The 18,946-nt window shown below is 38.6% G+C and overlaps 2 protein-coding genes and 1 long non-coding RNA gene across 6 annotated transcripts in view; 2 read left to right on the top strand and 1 right to left on the bottom strand.

The window, feature by feature from the left end:
- Positions 1-13,922, top strand: part of ppp2r2ba (protein phosphatase 2, regulatory subunit B, beta a) — a 69,777-nt gene extending 55,855 nt beyond the window's left edge. For all 4 annotated transcript variants that reach the window (XM_048176168.1, XM_048176167.1, XM_048176169.1 and 1 more), the window contains 7 exons: positions 1,840-2,005; positions 3,738-3,850; positions 8,046-8,223; positions 9,260-9,424; positions 11,925-12,094; positions 13,001-13,092; positions 13,244-13,922. In XM_048176168.1, coding sequence (XP_048032125.1) covers positions 1,840-2,005; positions 3,738-3,850; positions 8,046-8,223; positions 9,260-9,424; positions 11,925-12,094; positions 13,001-13,092; positions 13,244-13,523 — 1,164 coding nt within the window. In that variant the 3' untranslated portion in view covers positions 13,524-13,922. The remainder of the gene's footprint in view (positions 1-1,839; positions 2,006-3,737; positions 3,851-8,045; positions 8,224-9,259; positions 9,425-11,924; positions 12,095-13,000; positions 13,093-13,243) is intronic.
- Positions 1-14,046, bottom strand: part of LOC125258931 — a 46,189-nt gene extending 32,143 nt beyond the window's left edge. Inside the window, exons 1-5 of the long non-coding RNA XR_007182700.1 lie at positions 13,916-14,046; positions 12,738-12,855; positions 9,286-9,440; positions 8,017-8,198; positions 3,797-3,875 (exon numbers count right to left, since the gene is read on the bottom strand). This is a non-coding gene — a long non-coding RNA (uncharacterized LOC125258931). The remainder of the gene's footprint in view (positions 1-3,796; positions 3,876-8,016; positions 8,199-9,285; positions 9,441-12,737; positions 12,856-13,915) is intronic.
- A 2,860-nt stretch (positions 14,047-16,906) lies between these two features.
- Positions 16,907-18,919, top strand: gpr151 (G protein-coupled receptor 151). Its single transcript, XM_048176171.1, has one exon. The coding sequence runs from the start codon at positions 17,159-17,161 to the stop codon at positions 18,431-18,433; it is 1,275 nt and encodes a 424-aa protein (XP_048032128.1). The 5' UTR covers positions 16,907-17,158; the 3' UTR covers positions 18,434-18,919.
- Positions 18,920-18,946: the final 27 nt, after the last annotated feature.

The following is an 18,946-nucleotide window of genomic DNA, read 5'->3' as shown; positions in this document are numbered from 1 at the left end:
AAATGCCTCCTTGTTTTTTCCCCACACATTGGAAGTCAGTGGTAACCAAAACTTTGGTAACAATAGTACAATTGATAATTAATTTAATCAGAGTTGTATTTTTAGGACAAAAACAATTAGAATTTTTGAATAACCTCAATTAGGATGACATCATAAACAGATAAATTTACACGATATACAACTAGAAACACAACTAGATAAATATAAAAATAAACCACACTTAACAGAGTTAAAAGCATACAGTAGTATTTAACAGAATCATTTAACAGTACAGGTAAAGTGACACACTTAAGCTTAATCACCTATCTGGAAGTGTTACTGATGTAGCTATTTGAATCACATTTTAAAAACAATGTCAATAACAAATTATCAGAAAGTGTCCTGTATTCACTGTAAATATTTAGCTCTAAAAGGCCTAAAATGCCAAATCAGTGAAACCTTTTTAATCTATTCATTTAAATAAACTATCCAAAAGGAACCAGATGTACTAGAATAAACTGGACGTTCCAACATACTGTATGAGAGGGTGAACCATTTAGTACAGTACAACAGTAAAGCTGTGTGCGCAATACAATGTGACATTTAAACAGCAAATTAATGTTTGGTCACGGTACACAGCTACTCATTGGAAAAAGTAGCTTGTTATTGAAAAACAGTCACTACTAAACTACTGTCACAACTAGGTAGTTACTCTGAAGGAGGGCTGTTCTGTATAATTCAGTTAATTCTGCCTGTAGATTATATGCCATGCTGTCAGCAAATCCAGACACATACGAACATGTCTGCTTCTGCACAATAACCTAAACACTAGTACTTCACACGCACACACACACACACACGCGCACACACACACACACACACATAGATTCTTATAACACCCTCTAGAGAGGGACTTCTCTGTTTACTTTAATTTAACTGCATGAGCGGTTTTCACAATTATTGATTTTGATGGTTCCCAATGTGAAAACTTCCTTATTTCCATGCTGCCATTGATTGTGAATGCATTAATGTAATAGTCCAACCGTGACCAGGAAACCTGCAATTAACTGTTAACAGAATCAGCAGTACATTACAGGATATTCACAGGCAGAAAGCCCTGTAGATTTTCATTAATCTCAATGCTCATTATTAACAAAGTTCTACACATCCTGTGTCCATTGGAAGTTCATTTCTTATATATTTTTTGGCTAATTAGATTGTTTTCTGTTACCAGTAAGAATGTAGTCATTCTGCAGAGTACTGCAGATCTCCTCCCCATATTTGTCTGTCCTAGGAAATGTATTATCTTCACCCTTTATTTAAATGTTAGTAAAAATTGTTAAATATTTTGTAATCACATTATGTAGTTATGCAATTGTTTTAACGCAATGAAATATGCGAAATTGTGCGGACATATTTTTTGGCCAGGCTATCAGACAAAGAAATTATGAACACAACAGAGAAAAATTAAATATTAATTACTGATTAATTTGTAGTCAATGTATCCTTTTTCCTGCAAGCTTTTTTTTTTTTGTTATGCTTTTTTTCCGTATAGTAAAATAAAACCTGTAGCTGTAGTTTGCCTTTTTTATGCCAAATAATTTTGTCAGATAAATACCTTGACCAAATGTAGTGTTTTGCTTTTCCTTCAGATTTAAAATATTTTTTAAAAAATATATAAAATATTTTCCTCATATTTTGATCATTTAATTGAACTTGTAGAGTTATTAAAAACAAATATCCCCTCAGGACATCACTTTTGGCCACTACTGTAGATGAGCATAACAAAATAAATGTTCATAGCAAGCTATATTGGTCTTTACAACTGAACAAACAACCTTTCTGTCCTCTCACCCACAGAGCAAGAACCAGCCTCACAGACGTGGGGAGTATAATGTTTACAGCACGTTTCAGAGTCACGAGCCGGAGTTTGACTACCTGAAGAGTTTAGAGATTGAGGAGAAGATCAATAAGATACGCTGGCTGCCTCAACAGAATGCTGCATACTTCCTGCTCTCCACCAATGGTGAGTGACAGTTGAGATTTCAGTGCTAAAAATAATGCATTGTAAACATTATAATTCACCCAAAAATTTACATTCTGCCATCGTTCACTCATCCTCACATGTTCCAAACATGTATGACTGACATTGTTGTGTGGAATACAAAAGAAGGTACACCGAACAGGTATAACATTATGACCACTGACAGAAGTGAATAACACTGATTTTCTCTTCATCACGGCACCTGTTAGTGGGTGGGATATATTAGGCAGCAAGCAAAAATTTTGTCTTCAGAGCTGATATAATAGAAGCAGGAAAAATGGGCAAGCGTAAGGATTTGAGTGAGTTTGACAAGGGCCAAATTGTGATGGCCAGATGAGCATCTCCAAAACTGCTGCTCTTGTGGGGTGTTCCCGGTCTGCAGTGGTCAGTATCTATCAAAAGTGGTCCAAGGAAGGAACAGTGGTGAACCGGCGACAGGGTCATGGGCGGCTGAGGCTCATTGATGCATATGGGGAGCGAAGGCTGGCCCGTGTGGTCCGATCCAACAGACGAGCTACTGTAGCTCAAATTGCTCAATAAGTTAATGCTGGTTCTGATAGAAAGGTGTCAGAATACACACAGTGCATCGTAGTTTGTAGCGTATGGGGCTGCATAGCTGCAGACCAGTCAGGGTTCCCATGCTGACCCCTGTCTACTGCCGAAAGTGCCAACAGTGGGCACATGAGCATCAGAACTGGACCACGGAGCAATGGAGGAAGGTGACCTGGTCTGATAAATCACATTTTCTTTTACATCACGTGGATGGCCGGGTGCGTGTGCGTCGCTTACCTGGGGAACACATGGCACCAAGATGCACTATGGGAAGATGGCAAGCCGGCGGAGGCAGTGTGATGCTTTGGGCAATGTTCTGCTGTGAAACCTTGGGTCCTGCCATCCATGTGGATGTTACTTTAACACATACCACCTACCTAAGCATTGTTGCAGACCATGTACACTCTTTCATGGAAACGGTATTCCCTGGTGGCTGTGGCCTCTTTCAGCAGGATAATGCACCCTGCCACAAAACAAAAATGGTTCAGGAATGGTTTGAGGAGCACAACAATGAGTTTGAGGTGTTGACTTGGCCTCCAAACTCCCCAGATCTCAATCCAATCAAGCATCTGTGGGATGTGCTGAACAAACAAGTCCGATCCATGGAGGCTCCACCTCACAACTTACAAGACTTAAAGGATCTGCTGCTAACATCTTGGTGCCAGATACCACAAGCACACCTTCAGGGGTCTAGTGGAGTCCATGCCTCGACGGGTCAAGGCTGTTTTGGCAGCAAAACGGGGACCAACACAATATTAGGAAGGTGGTCAATGTTATGCCTGATCGGTGTATTTGAAAGTCTTTGAGGCAAACAACATCAGACCATTCACATTAGTCTACAAACTATGATCTCAGTAATAATGCAAACTATTATTTATTCATAATAGCTGCTTTTATTTCAACAAAAGATTGTTGGAACAGTAAAGTCTTCTAATGACATCATACGTCTCCCCATGTTCAGATGGTATGGCTACGGTTTATATACTCTGTTGGTGCTGGATCTTTTCCAGCCATGTGCCAGATTGTGTCCCACAGACTGCTAAATTTCCCACTGCCCACCTTTTTATTTTCTTCTCTCTCTTAATTTCTCCTCCTTTTATCATGTCTTGTTCCCTACAAATGGTACATTGAAGCTGCTCTGTATGTAACTGTTTATTTTCAGATAAAACTGTGAAACTGTGGAAGATCAGTGAGAGGGATAAGAGACCGGAGGGATATAACCTGAAGGATGAAGATGGAAGAATCAGAGACCCAGCCACCATCACCACGTTACGGGTCAGCATGCTTGTATTATCACCACCTGCAAATTGACAAAAAAGACAAGCAAAATGTTTAATATGGATACACAAAATGTATTATATTTGTTCATTAGATATGTCAGAACATCTAAGGATGATTCTGACAAAAAAATAAATAAATCAAAAGAAAATAAAGAAATATATTTTAAAAAATACATCAAGTAGTAAAGTACATCAGCATTGTGACATATTTTACATATAATTCATAATTTAATTTTCATTACCATAATTCTCATTATCATTAAGTTTCCATTAGTGTAGTATAGTTTTTTTTTATTTAAATCAGCATAAATTAAGGTTTGTACAACAAATTATGAATACTTCACCATTAAACTAATATTTCATTTATTTATTTCTTAATTTTACATTACAGTAATAATGAGATTTCATCCATTACAGAAATGAGAAGAAATCAAAATGAGGATGTCCTAATTATCATGAAGATGATGTCACAATACAGAAAATATTAACGTTTCATTTTCTTTAAGCATAATCTTATTTCTTTTGATTTTAGAATTTAACACAAATCAGACATGTTCTTCAAAGGTTTCTTAAGATGTACTCCTAGAGTCTGAACAGTATTTCAGTAGTTCAGCTGATAGTTAGCTTTTATAGAATCTTGTTTTTAAGCTGGAATGGCACATAGTTGAGCAGTGATCCACTGAATCGCGTACCAAGAAGTCAGAGGTTTATTATAAATCTGCCGGTGCGTGTTCTCATTAGTGCTTTGAGAAGTTGCTGCTGTTCGCTCAAATTCTCACATGAAAATCTCATTCTCTGTGTTCAGCACTGATGCTGACAAACGATGAGCTGTCAGCGACCAAAAGGCATTCATTCATAATCAAACAGCAAGGACAAAGAGAGATGATAATGTGCAGTGAAGGGGCTCACAATCATTCCTCCCTCTGCTCTCCTTCTCACTCGTTCTCCACTCATCCCTCCAAATTGAATACAGATACAAAGAGGGCGCGACTCCGAGTGCCCATTAATGTTTGGTGCGGTGTCTGTTTTCTGCTCCATGGCCTAATGGATTAAAGCACTCCACTACTCCACCATTGTCTGTCCGGGCAGAAGATTAGCCTGACACAGAGGTGATGGCATGGAGCGGGCGGCAATCCCATTTGGACCGTGAAATGTATGTGTGGTGGAGATGCAGAGACGGATTTATCGTGGAGCTCCGGTAGTGAGGGAGGAGGGGAAGGATGAGACACACATGTCATGTGTTCTGGCAGTCTCCATTGCCAACGCTGTGATCTTACTCTTGTCTCAGTATGCGATTTTTACCCATTAGGTTTGCAGTGGACTGGTTTCTACAATATGTGAGATGACGTGATACAAGGTGTGACCGCCGTGGCATTTAAAGCCAGCGGTTACCTGACCTTTTATAACAATAGAGCAAATCAAAATGGATTCTTGTGCTATTTGACCTACTAATGCTGTCTGTGCCATAAAAACAGAAAGCTAGGTGTTGGCCAATCCCCCATCCCCCTGCCTGTCTTAGCAGTAGATAATAAGCATGTTTTCTTATCTTTTCCATGGTCTTTCACTCTCTCCTTTCCTCCTGCGTGATCCGTTTGCTCTTTGAACTACTATTCGACTGCTAAGTTTGACACAGGAAGATATTTTCCCTCAGGATTAGAAACAGAGGGATCTCCTTAGATTCTTTTATACATAAAGAAAAGGACAAATTCCTGTAGCAAGACTTATGACTAATGGCATGTTTACAGCTAATTCTGGCTAAAAAAAAATCACCCACTATCATCTAACTGACAGTTAATGTAGTTTTAAAGCAGTGGTTCTTGCAAACTTCCACTTGGAGTATTCCAGGATGACTTAAAATGATTTAAACTATTATATTATTATTATTATTAATATATTAAAGAGGTTGTTGATTATGATTTCACTTTTTTTATCTTTAGTTAGTGTGTAATTTTGCTGTTAGAGCATAAACAACATCTGCAAAGTTATGACTGAAGAATTCGCTGTTTAAGGACTACAATAAATGGCTGGTAGGGACTACAACAAGGGTTAGTGACATCACTAACCCTAAATATTACATAAGCCCTGCCTCCGAGAGCACGCAACAAAGGGGATGAGGCCATGTTGGGCTGCTTTAGAGAAGAGGAAGAGTTTTTGTAGTAGAGTGTTGTTGCCGTGCCGTCATTTTACGCTGGACTGCTTCACAAACAAGGGTCAATTCAATGCTGGATTTGCACAAAAGATTAACATGACGGCACATGCTAGTCGATGAGTCGAATCAGCTGTACAGCAACTACGTAAATATATCCACTAATCATTCAGTAACGTACAGTTGCATTCTAAAAGTTGTGACTTCTTCCTGAGTCTCTCCATTAGTGTCCGACTCCAGTTTGAACAATGTAAGGCTGAACACCGTTACTGAAAATTGTCATTTTGGCTGCGTGAGATTCTCCAGCTTTGTTGTTGTTGAGCAACTGAAGCAGCACAAGCTGACAAAGCTCCGCCCTCTTTTGGAAAGCGGATCAGGAGCATCAGCTCATTTGCATTTAAAGGGACACAAAAATGGCATGTTTTTACTCACACCCAAAAAGGGGCAAATTTGACAAGCTATAATGATCTGTGGTGTATTTTGAGCTGAAACTTCACAGACACATTCTGGGGACACCAGGGACTTACAGTATATTACATATTGTAAAAGGGGCATTATAGGTCCCCTTTTAAAAAAATCTAATCTAATTTTCTAAAACAAACATACATAAGATCTAAATTAATTCATTTTTTGCCCCTCAATAACTACTGAAGAACACACAGTTCTTGAAACTTCTAGAATCACAAAATGGATCATGGATATCTGATTTAAGGCCTCCTCTTTCAAAGAGTTGATGATATCCTGGTAAATCCATTGACTAGTTCTTCCTAAAAGACAGATGTATTGTACCCTTACTCATGAAAATATGCATCAGATGGTCAGTGAATGAACTGTGGGTGGTCCATAGGTGTGCCATCTTATGCTAAAAACTAATAAAAGGATGACATATAAATCTGTCAGCATGATAAAAAAAAACAGCACATGAAATGCTAATTTGTGCATTGGGCATGTTCAGCTAAACAAAACCATCCCGATATACATAATCCTTTTTAAAAGCTAATTGCAGTTATACTCCACCACAGTATCATTTTAGCTCTGCATTTGAATACAACATTACAAAAGTGATTTAAATGCCTCTCACAGAAGGCAGAGGTGCTTCTGTGATGTGGTAATGAGTGACACTGTTTTGGAACGGTACACACTGCCTCTATACATCAGCATCAGTTAAACAGCCCGCATTTGCATACTGCAATTAGGACCTGTGGGTGGGGCGCTGGTGCTGTTCTGGGCACTAGCTAACAGCAGGAAGTGCAGTAGAGTGGACTCTTAGAAATGTGTCCCGCTGGATGGTCCCAGCTCACAAAATGCCAAACGCACATTGAGCACCATCATAATGGTCATTAGCCCCAATTAGATGCAAGTCGGCGCCAAATATAGAACTCTAAAAAAGGTTAATCATGCATTTTTAATTAGTTATACCAATTATTAAAACCCCCACGAAATTGTTTGAGGAGCTATGTTTTCATTCCTCTGTTAATGTATGTAGTCAATACCCTTTTGTTTGCATTTCAGACCGGAATATCACACTTAATGGCTTGTACTATGGATGAAAGCAATGACACTTAAAATTAATAAAATACAGACAACTGATGTTTGGGAAAGGAGGTAGATGGTAGCCAAATTCATTTATTATTTAAGGGGAGGAGGACATTCTCTTTCTAAAGAGAACAAATATATAGTGCAATATGTTTTTGGTGCATATAAAGTTAATTTTGTTAACTTTTTGGAGAGCGCTAGCATATGAATGTTGTTAAAGCTAATAGAAATATGCATACGTCCACAAAACTTGGGTTCATGGGGTATTTTAAAATAGAATATAAAAATAAGCAAAACTGTCTCCCTGTTCTGACCTGCTGTTCAATTCAGCATTCTTTAAATAGAGTTGTGGATTATTATGTATGTCCTAGTTCTTGCTGATGAACGACAAGAAGGTCCCTAGTGGTCATATCACCAACAATCTTTAAAAAAAGGATGACTTTGTTGTTGCTGTTGTAATTGTTACAGCAGATTCTGACCTTTTTTTTCTGTCTTTTCATTTCTTTAGGTGCCAGTACTGCGGCCCATGGACCTCATGGTTGAGGCTGCACCTCGGAGAGTGTTTTCCAATGCGCACACGTACCACATCAACTCCATATCTGTCAACAGTGACTACGAGACCTTCATGTCCACCGATGACTTAAGGATCAACCTGTGGAACCTGGAGATCACAAACAGAAGCTTCAGTATCCTTTGTAATGGCATTAAAGTTGACAGAAATATGTTTTTGAAAAAGAAAGTTCACCTTCAGTACTAGGCCCAACACAATTGTAACCACTTTGTTGTTTCCCCCATTTGCCGATTCCCCTTTATGATTATTATTTATGATCAGTGTTGGGGAAAGTTACTTGTAAAAGTAATGCATTACAATATTGCGTTAATCCCTAAAAAAGTAACTATTCGTGTTAGTTACTTTTTATGAAAAGTAATGTGTTACATTACTTTTACATTACTTTTTTCTCACTTGGGCTGGGCTTGCTTGTTTGCAACAAAAAAGTTATATTTTTGGCAAATGTTAAGGCCCTTTCACACCAAAAGTGAAATCAATAAGCCTCAGGCTGAAGGAAATGCATATTTATGCCTATACAGTAGAGGGCGCAGCTCAAACAAACCTTTCAGCTGTGCTGCCATTCTGGATTAAAGAAGAATAGGATACAGAAGAAGGAAGTTCAACATCCTTATTAATAAATCTAATCTAAAGTAATTTTTGCTATTAGTATGGTTGAATTAGATAATTGAAGGTCAGCAGCAAAGACACTGGTAAGTGAGATTAAATAAAGTATATTTGTGTAATTTAATATAGTTAATTATTACAGGTTTGCATAAAATTCTGAGATTGCACTTCACTGTTTTTATTCATTTTGAGGAAAACTGAGTGTTTTTGTGCAAGTGAGATGAGTAAATGCTCATATTTAGTCTAGAACTAAAATAACCATCATGTTTACACACAGCACACACAACACCTCTGCACTTTATTTCTCTCAACATGGGGACAGGAGAGCTGTCAATAAATGTTAAGAAGTAACTTGCGTTACTTATTTGAAAAACTTTTTTTGTTGTAAATTGAAAAAGTAATGCATTACTTTACTAAGTTACTTGAAAAAGTAATCTGATTACATAACTCGTAAGTTACTTGTAATGAGTTACCCCAACACTGTTTCTGATTCATTGTGCTACTACTAGACCTACAAGTTGAGAAGTTTTTCTGAGCTGCTTTTTCAGACATTGTAGACATTAAGCCAACGAACATGGAGGAGTTGACGGAGGTGATAACGGCAGCAGAGTTTCACCCTCACCACTGCAACACCTTCGTCTACAGTAGCAGTAAAGGCTCCATACGTCTGTGTGACATGAGGGCAGCAGCGCTCTGTGACAACCACTCGAAATGTGAGTCAGTGCAACCCTAGAAGAAAAAGAAAAACATTAATGAGACAATAGTTGACATACACTATCGTTCAAAAGTTTGGGGTCAATAAGATTAATTAGATTGGGTCAATAAATAAGTTAATCATTTTATTCAGCCAGGATGCATTAAATTAATCAAAAGTGACAGCAAAGACATTTACAGTGTTACAAAAGATTTTTATTTTGAATAAATGCTGTTCTTTGGGGTAAAAAAAATTAAGCGGCACAACTGTTCCCAACATCGATAAGAAATGTTTATTGAGCACCAATCAGCATATTTGTAATGATTTCTGAAGGATCATGTGACACCACCTATGTTTCCATCCAAAGTTGCTAATTTAACTTCCGTGCAAAATTGGAATATTGCATAAAACATTTGTGAATAAATCAGCATTTCCATTATATGTGTTCAAGAGAACAAAATCGTCACTTCCTGGGAAATTGGCACAAAATATCTGTAATAAAAATGGAAGTTAATTTACATTATAAAATATATTAAATAGAAAACGATTTATAACAATATTACTGTTTTTACTGTATTAATGATCAAAAACATGCAGCCTTGGTGAGCAGAAGGGACTTTGTTCAAAAACATTTAAAAAAAAATGTTTACCAACCCCAAACATTTGAACGGTAGTGTACACTTATAAAGTGAATGTGAATAGCTTAGCTCAGATACCTTGGATTATGGAATAATTTGATGAGAAATGTTTGAGTTCATATTGAAATCTCAGACTTTGTAGACAATTGAGATTAAAAATAAATGCAGCTAAAGGAAACAAAGGCTGATTGCTTAGAAAAGCAATAGCACACATCTCATCACCATACTGTAGGATTTGAAGTACCATTCAGGTCTCTAGCACTAATGGTGTGGAATGAGTTATGCACCGACATTTAATACTTAGGATTAGGGATTTGAACAAGCCCCCAATAGGTACGTAATAGCAAACACCACTAATAAAGCTTCTTTGAGGTCCTTAATATACCTCAGACTTTTTCTATCCCAGTTTAAATGAGTGCTTACTTCATTCTACAAACCTTTATTGTAAACATTACAAATTCAAAGGGGCAGTACAGCTCAAGAAACACTGTTGTCTCTAGAGAGCACAGCCAGTACATACGCCACGACAGGGATTAGCCTCTCTTCCACCTAGGGCGAGGGCGTTGGAGGTGAGGATTATGCTAATATTTAATATGATTGCGTCTCCTTGAGCTTAACTGGCTAATTTCATTTGGGGATTGGACACAGTGCAGACTGATGAACCTGTACTGGTGGAATACAGTGGCATCCCCTTTGGCTGCACATGGCTGAATTGATAACCACAAATTGACATATTTCCATTTCTTAAGTCATAGATGCTCAGGTCTCCAGTTTAAGATGGGAAATATCCATATGCATTTGATGATCAGATTGAATGCATTGACATTTAAGCTTGGCATAAAAATCAATGCTCAAGGGCAGATAGCCATGCCTTTCGTTGTCTCACCGCTCAAAGAATTTGGTCATTTCCTTAGTTTTATCGACATGCTTACTGGTCCATGTGTTTGCATCCTGTTGAATAGACTTTTACATACTGATGCTGAATTTTAAAAGGCCAGATTAGCTGGAGGGTGGAACAGCTGTGAGGGCTTCAGGTTTAGCTGCCTTGGTTTGTATCTCCAGAACCACATTGACCTAAATTATACACACATCTGTCATTTTTTTTCCCTGGTACATGATCTCACAGCAGGCGGATCTGCCAGTTTGCCTCAGGAAAGACCTCCTCAATGTCTTCTCTTTCGCATAGTGTGTGCTGCTCCTTCCATCCGCACTAATAAATCTTCCAGACATCCCAGAGAATATTCTTAAAAATCAATCTGCGGTGGCAGGCGGGGGAGGCTAACCAAGCCCAGCAGGGCTCCGAGCAGCAGCAGAGTCTGGGCGGAGGGTCCGTATCCCCTCATATCACTCCCCAGAGGACTCATTAGCCCCCTCTGAATGACACCCAGCAAGACTGCAGGTGGACAGGCTCACAATGTGACAAGTCACACTCATGACAAACACCTGCAGTCCACCAGTGCCCAAATATCACCGCAAGCGCATTGATCTGTTTCCTCTCCCTCTGCCCGTGTTTTTCATCCGCTGTGTAGACGCCTGCCGACACATCACAGGATAATCCGCAACTAAGTCAACAAAACAGTGAGGGGATAATCAATAGTAGATGATAAATATCTGTTTCTCTGCTCTGACAGGTGTATTATTTCCCTGGCGAGCCGGGCAGATTTATGATGTTTTGTGCAGCAAATGGTGAAACTGATTCAGAGAAACTTTCTTTGGAGGCTCTTGTTATTAAAACCAACATGAAACAGCACTCGCAATCTATATTACTTCTGTAATGTGACATATTTCTGAGCAAGATGGGATATTCAGTGTGGACTGGACATGTTTTTATCCTCATTTTAAAGTGTTTCTTTATTTGATTTCTCAATTATTCTCATTTAGTCTTCGAGGAGCCAGAAGACCCAAGCAATCGTTCCTTTTTCTCTGAAATCATCTCCTCCATCTCTGACGTAAAATTTAGCCACAGTGGGCGGTACCTGATGACACGTGACTACCTGACTGTAAAGGTCTGGGATCTGAACATGGAGAGCAAACCGCTGGAAACCTACCAGGTAAGGCAGTTAGTCATGTCATTGCATTTAACAATATTTTGACTAATGCCCAATTTTAAAGGCCTTGTGAAGTCAGATTTGGCTTTTGTGGCTTTTAATCCATGTCTGTTAGCATTCAGGTCATCTATATGCTTGTGTACACCTAAAAGAAGACAAATAAAAACTTTTTGCCATTCAAAAGTTTGGGATCAGTAAAAGTTTTTAATGTTTTTAAAATAAGTCTCTTCTGCTCACCAAGGTTGCATTTATTTGATCAAAAATATAGTAAAAACTGTAATTGTTACCATTTACAATTACAATTTTTCCTATTTGAATATATATTAAAATGTAATTCATTCCTGTGATCATTACTCCAGCCTTCAGTGTCACATGATCCTTCAGAAATCATCTGATTTGCTGCTCAAGAAATTAATAAATTAATAAAGAAGTATTAATTTCTTTTAAAGACTTTCTGAGACTTCTTTAAAAAACATTAAAAAACCTTACTGATCCCAAACTTTCTGAATGGCAGTGGACAAATTTAATATTTACAGTCAGGAAAACAGACCAAAAATACTGATCCCTCATCTTGAACTACACAAATGTTGCCCAATAAAATGCCCTCTGAGAAGATCATCTCCCCCAAATGATAAATTCCACCTACCTCCATTCAGCAGTAGCAAGTAGCAAAATCACGCTTCACTGATATCTTTGGTTTCTCAAAGTCTTTATTTACTTCATCAGCCTGTTAGGCACAAAGCGGGACATCTTCCACCAATGGGCTAGAAAATACGAAATCAAAAGATTATCATCAAACAATATCATGGGATCTTTAAAAATTTCACACTGTCATAATTTGTCATAACCTGTGTTTACTAAATTAACAGTCAGACTTAAACAAAAATGGTCACTGTTTCCTCCATCCAGGTACATGATTACCTAAGAAGTAAGCTCTGCTCGCTGTATGAGAATGACTGCATCTTCGATAAATTTGAATGTGTTTGGAATGGATCAGACAGGTCAGTGTTTGTTTTGATACACATACTTGTCTTATTATGAATGGTAAATCGGTGCACAGTTATTCAAAAGAAAAATAATGATCTAATTATAATAAAGATAAAAAAAGATCTTAATGAATATTGTTGATTTTTCATTTTGTTCTATTTCCAGCGTGATCATGACTGGTTCCTACAACAACTTCTTCCGAATGTTCGACCGTAATACGAAACGTGATGTGACACTGGAGGCGTCCCGGGAGAACAGCAAGCCTCGGGCAATTCTGAAACCTCGTAAGGTGTGTGTGGGCGGAAAGCGCCGCAAAGACGAAATCAGTGTGGACAGCCTGGACTTCAGCAAGAAAATTCTCCACACCGCCTGGCATCCTTCCGAGAACATCATCGCTGTGGCAGCCACCAATAACCTTTACATATTCCAGGATAAGGTCAACTAGCACAACTGTACCACCTCCACATGTTCCAGAGAAGAGAGAGAAAGAGGAAAAAAAACGCTGTAGCCCAGCAGGATATTCCAGGGTGTGTTTTGTGATGAGAAACATGAAGTTACCTATGATGTGGGCAGAAGTATGAACAGATTGTGCTGGGTAAGAAGGCCATGTTGTGCAAGGATGCTGCCAGACTTTCACAAACAAGAAGCATCCTGCCCTGCACAATCATTCTTCCTCTATTAAGTACCTGCATTTCCTCTTCCATAAACTCTTGTTTATTTATCGTATTTATTCATTTCTCTGCTGGAAGGAAATGCCTGACTCTTTAAATCTGGATAAATGTGCATTTTCATTGCAATGAAAAAGAATAAAGAATCTTTAATAAGGCAAAAACAAACCATGAATAAGACGGGCCTCCGCTGACATCCTGGCATCAGAAACAAAGGGGTGCCTTTACAAAAAACAATGGATTTTCATTCCCTTTGAAACACAGTGCTCTCCAACTTCCTCAGAAGTGTCTGACTGATCCGTAACAGACTAAGAATGTGACACTGCGATGATTGTAGTGTTGAGACAAACAATCTGTGGATGGAATCGCAGTATTTAGTGTCCTGATTGGTCCTCTTGAAAGGAGCTCTGAAGTAAAAGTCAATCCCATTGGTCATGTTTTGTCAGTCCATGTTGTCCTCTTATTTTGATGTAAGTAACCATTAACAAGCTGTGGTGCCTTCTTTTCGTATGTGGGTACTTGGGCGGCAGACGGGGTGGTGGGTGGGTGGGTTGGTTTTCGGAAGGGTGGTAATTGGGTTGTGAAGTGTGAATGTTTTTACAAGAAATGTGAAGAATAGCTTTGTGTAAGAAAGGAAAAGAATTGCAGCGACATGATTTTACAGTACACAGAATTGAAGTACTTGAATTCTGCATTATAGTCTTCACTTTATCTCAGTATTCTCATAACTTTACAGTATACCCTGTTTTTTTTTGGGTTTTTTTATTCTTCAGTGCCGTGCTGGGTGAAAAGTATTATTGCATGCAACAGGTCATCTATAATGAGCCATTGAAGAAAATACACTGCCCGGCCAAAAAAGAAAAAAGAAAAAGAAAAGTTGAATGCTAAAGAGTCTATGATTAGATCATTATTGCTGTGATTATTATGTTTCTAGCATGTTATATGTTTGGCAACAGTTCTTCTAACCCTAATTGAACCTATTCTAACCCTAACTCATTTCTAATTTCTTGACCATGACCATATTCCAGGATGACAATGTCAAGATCCATCAGGCTCATATTGTGAAAGAATGGTTGGGAGGGTGCATGACGAATCATTTTCACACATGAGTCTGAAAAATTGATGCACCGCTTGATGAAAATAAATGTTGTGATGTTAAGAGGTGCATCAGTTTTTGGTCAAGATCTTGTATTGACAATGCAAGAGGTGAGCACTCTGTAAAGTCTACTTCAGCACATCCCAAAGACTTACAATGAATTTAAGGTCTGGACTCAGAGGTGCCATTTTATGTGTGAAAATGATTCTTCATGCTCCATCCCAAACATTCTTTAACAGTTTGAGCCCGATGAATCTTGACTTTGTCATTCTGGAATATGACCATGATGTATCTTCCTATATGGTTGTTTAAGAAATAAAAAGCTAGACACTCCAAGAATTAGGGTTAGAAGAACTGTTGCCAAACATATAACATGCTAGAAACATAATAATCAATGCAATTTAATTATCCAATCACTGACTCTTAAGACTTTTTCTATTTAAATACAAACAGCGACTTATTTTTTGGGCCGGGCAGTGTACATGTTCCACACCATCAAATGAACCTGTAACAATCAGATGTCATATTTTTACATGGTTTCCGCTGCATCTGTCTGAGACTGTTAAAACGTCATCATTCAGTTACGTCACTTTGGCCTGAGGATGACAGGAATGCCGGTATCATAATGTAGCCTATACATGACGTGAAGGTTAAATGATATCAGGGAATTTTATTATGTACAAATAAACCTGTAATGTTCTCTTCTGAAGGATAAAAACTTCAGTTGTAAACTTCTTAATGAAACAAAGTTTTATAGCTCAGAATGTATCTACATCCAATTATTTGCCATGCAGTCTTTATGCTTAATGGAATTCGTTGAAATAAAAAGAAACGAAAAGAAAGTTGAAATAAAGTTGATTTTGTTTTTTTGGGCTCCCTTTCACCACACTTGAATTAAACAATGGCGCCCCCATGTGACAGTTTAAGAGACACACATGTACTCTATCAAACACTCAAAGGATTCATTCTGCCATATAACTCTGCAAAGCACAAAATAATATATTTGGCAGAGTATTAGGGACTGACAACTTCAATCCTCATCCACTTTCACTGCAATAGTACACTAAAAATTTAAGACTCAAAAAAGATTTTATGGCAGAGGAAGATCCCACATTAATTTATGATTTTACAGTTGCAACAGTAATTGATGTAAATATATTTAGGTTTGGTATGTAAGGTATTGTTGGATTCATAATACTGATAATACTTTATAATAACTTTAATAGTAACATTAACAAATATTAATTATTATATCATTCTTAATAAAGCGTTAGTTATGCATACACAAATAATTAAAATGTAATATAACTGCTATAAGGGAGTAAGGGAGGCTACAGCTAATCACACAAGTCTCTGTATGATTTTAACGTTTTGGGTCAAAAGTCAAATGCTGGTCATAAATGATAATTCTCTGAATTCTATTCTTCATATTAAAATGTCAGTATCATATTTTTTTATATAGCTGCTGGATAAAAAGTGAACTCAATAAGACCACATACATTCACACGAGTTACTTAAATATAAGAGTAGGCTTAAACATACGCTCATAGACAACATACCTTCAATAAATCCTATGGTTTTCTATGTTCAATAATTTAAATGTAGACCTATGTATTTATATCGTATTTATATCCATACAATCAAACCTAAAGGCTGCCCATCGTGGAAAAAAAGAAGAAAAAAAAAAAACCCTCACTGAAGTAAAACCAGCGAAAACGATCCCCATCCTCCTAATTGGATGAAAGATAAATAAGGCAAACATTATAAAATGTGTTAATAATAACGTAATATAAAGTATTACCAAAACAGTAAATATGTCATAAAGTAGACTAACATAGGCTACATTATATTAGCTCGAGGAAAGAAGTCTTCGTTACTGAGGTAAAATCTCTCCTCAAAACTCATTCATATTCCTACTCTATATTTCCATTTGCAATCATCAAGCCTTTGTCTCCGACAGGAAATAAAAAAATCCATCATTTCCAGTGACAATAGAAGCAATAAGTTTAACTGTGTGTGTAGTCGTCAGTGCTTATTACCTGAAATAATTTTAATTGTCCTCGGGAGGATCGCGACGGGCGAAATTAAACGCTGTCAGTCAGAGCTGGGGACGGCACCTGTCAATCAAAAACGTCCGTTATAAAGTCGCTCCGCTTTCGCGCTGCCGAGTCAAAGGCGGGAAAAGAACGCAGGGACCGATTCATTCCTTAAGCGCGCGGAGTTTATTCGAGTATAGACGCAGTTTTGAGAGAGTATATCTTTCTCTCTGCACATACTGCCAACTCTGTCTTCGTTTACCAATCTATCACAGTGGAAATGGATAAATTACCTGCTATGAATATCAGCGCTGGCAACAGTTCCGTGGATAGACGCTCGTTTCTGGAGAGAAGTGGCTATCAGCACCTGGATCACGGAGATCTGAAGGTTTTGATTCCAGTGGTGCTAGGAATCATCTGCGTCCTGGGTTTCACCGGGAATGTAACTGCTATGGGAGTCCTGATTTCCAACGCCCGTAAAGGTAAGCTGTCCTTGATCAACGCGCTCATCCTCAACCTCATGTTGGCTGATGGTCTGGTCTTGGCATTTGCTGTTCCCTTCAAAGCCACTGCTTATTCCCGTGCAAGCTGGACCCTGGGATTGTTTGTCTGTAAGACCTGTGACTGGTTCTTGCACTCCTGCATGGCTGCAAAGAGCTTCACTGTGGCCATCATGGCCAAAGCTTGCTACAGGTACGTCAGTAACCCCACCAAGCAGGTGACCATCCGTTTGAAGACTATCCTGATAGTCCTCTTCTTCACTTGGCTCTTGGCGTGCGTGGTCCCAATTCCCCAGTGGCTTTTTTCCACCCTGCAAAAAGAAGGAAACAGAATGATTTGTGTTCAAGCAGTGCCTGTTGATGCCCATGATTTTATGTCCGTGTACGCCAAGGTGTATCCTCTTCTGGCCTACTGTACACCTTTGAGTTTTGCTCTGCTTTATTTCTGGAAGGCGTATGGACGATGTCAGCGCAGGTCCAGCAAAACCCAGAACCTGCGGACACAGATCCGATCCCGCAAAATCACCCTGATGCTATTCAGCCTGACAGTGGCCATGGCCACCATGTGGCTCCCGCAATGGGTTGCCTGGGTTTGGATGCGGCACGCGCTGGAGACTGAAGGTGCTTTCCCTCCGGTCCTCTTCACTCTCTCCGCCCAGCTCCTCATGTTCTCCATCTCTCTAGTCAACCCTCTCATCGTTCTCGCCCTCTCAGAGGAATTCAGAGAGGGCTACATTGGCTTGTGGCGTAGGCTCACCCTCCGCAAGCAACCTCCAAAACACAAGCCAGGACCACACACCCCGACCGCCCCAAAGTCGCCAACCCCAAGACCGGAGACATCAGCCCACCTCCCTCCACACCAGCCAGGGCGAATAGAGGAGAAGCCTGAGAAGCAACCGGACCAATGTGAAGGACAGCAGGAGAGCCCGACCAACAAGGATGGAATTGTACTGCAAGATGTAGAGCAGTTTTGGCAAGAGAGGGAAACTGGCTCCCAGTCACAGGAAAATGATCCTATACCCTGGGAGCACCAAAATCCCAAGGAAGGAAAATAGTAAGACAGCATGAATCTACCCTCCTCTTCTTTTTCATTTTATCAACATGAAAGAAAGAAAAAAAAAAAAAAAACATACAACAGATCAGACCTCACCTGAACTCAAAATTAATTTAATTGAGTTTGTGTATGTGTTTAACTCTTATTAAAAAGAGAGGGGAAAAAAAAAAGAGAAAACTGGTTTGGTATAATTCATTAGAAGTATATGGAAATGACTTTGTATTAATTGTATTGTATTATGTTGTTAAAAATTATGTATTATATAATAAAATAGGTAGAGATAACACTAAAACCAGTGTTGTGACATTGATGAAAAGCTGTGCATAGCTCCCTCCTGCCTAATAAAAATTTGATGTTGAAATCTTACTTTTATTGCTACCTGAATCATTCACACAATAAGATGGCAATAAAATGTCTACAGAATGAATATGTTATAAAAGAAAATATTTAGGGCATGCATGTATGTAAAATAAACTGTAATATATTACCTACTAAGGTGTTCTTTTTGTGGTCT

The sequence above is a fragment of the Megalobrama amblycephala genome, linkage group LG23 (genome assembly GCF_018812025.1).
Source record: "Megalobrama amblycephala isolate DHTTF-2021 linkage group LG23, ASM1881202v1, whole genome shotgun sequence".
NCBI lineage: Eukaryota > Metazoa > Chordata > Actinopteri > Cypriniformes > Xenocyprididae > Megalobrama > Megalobrama amblycephala.
The sequence above is the reverse complement of the archived record's forward strand: the minus strand, read 5'-3'. Positions and strand labels throughout refer to the sequence as shown.

Excerpts from the sequence above, each read along its gene's own strand:
- gpr151 (XM_048176171.1), top strand. The coding sequence starts at position 17,159 with ATGGATAAATTACCTGCTATGAATATCAGCGCTGGCAACAGTTCCGTG.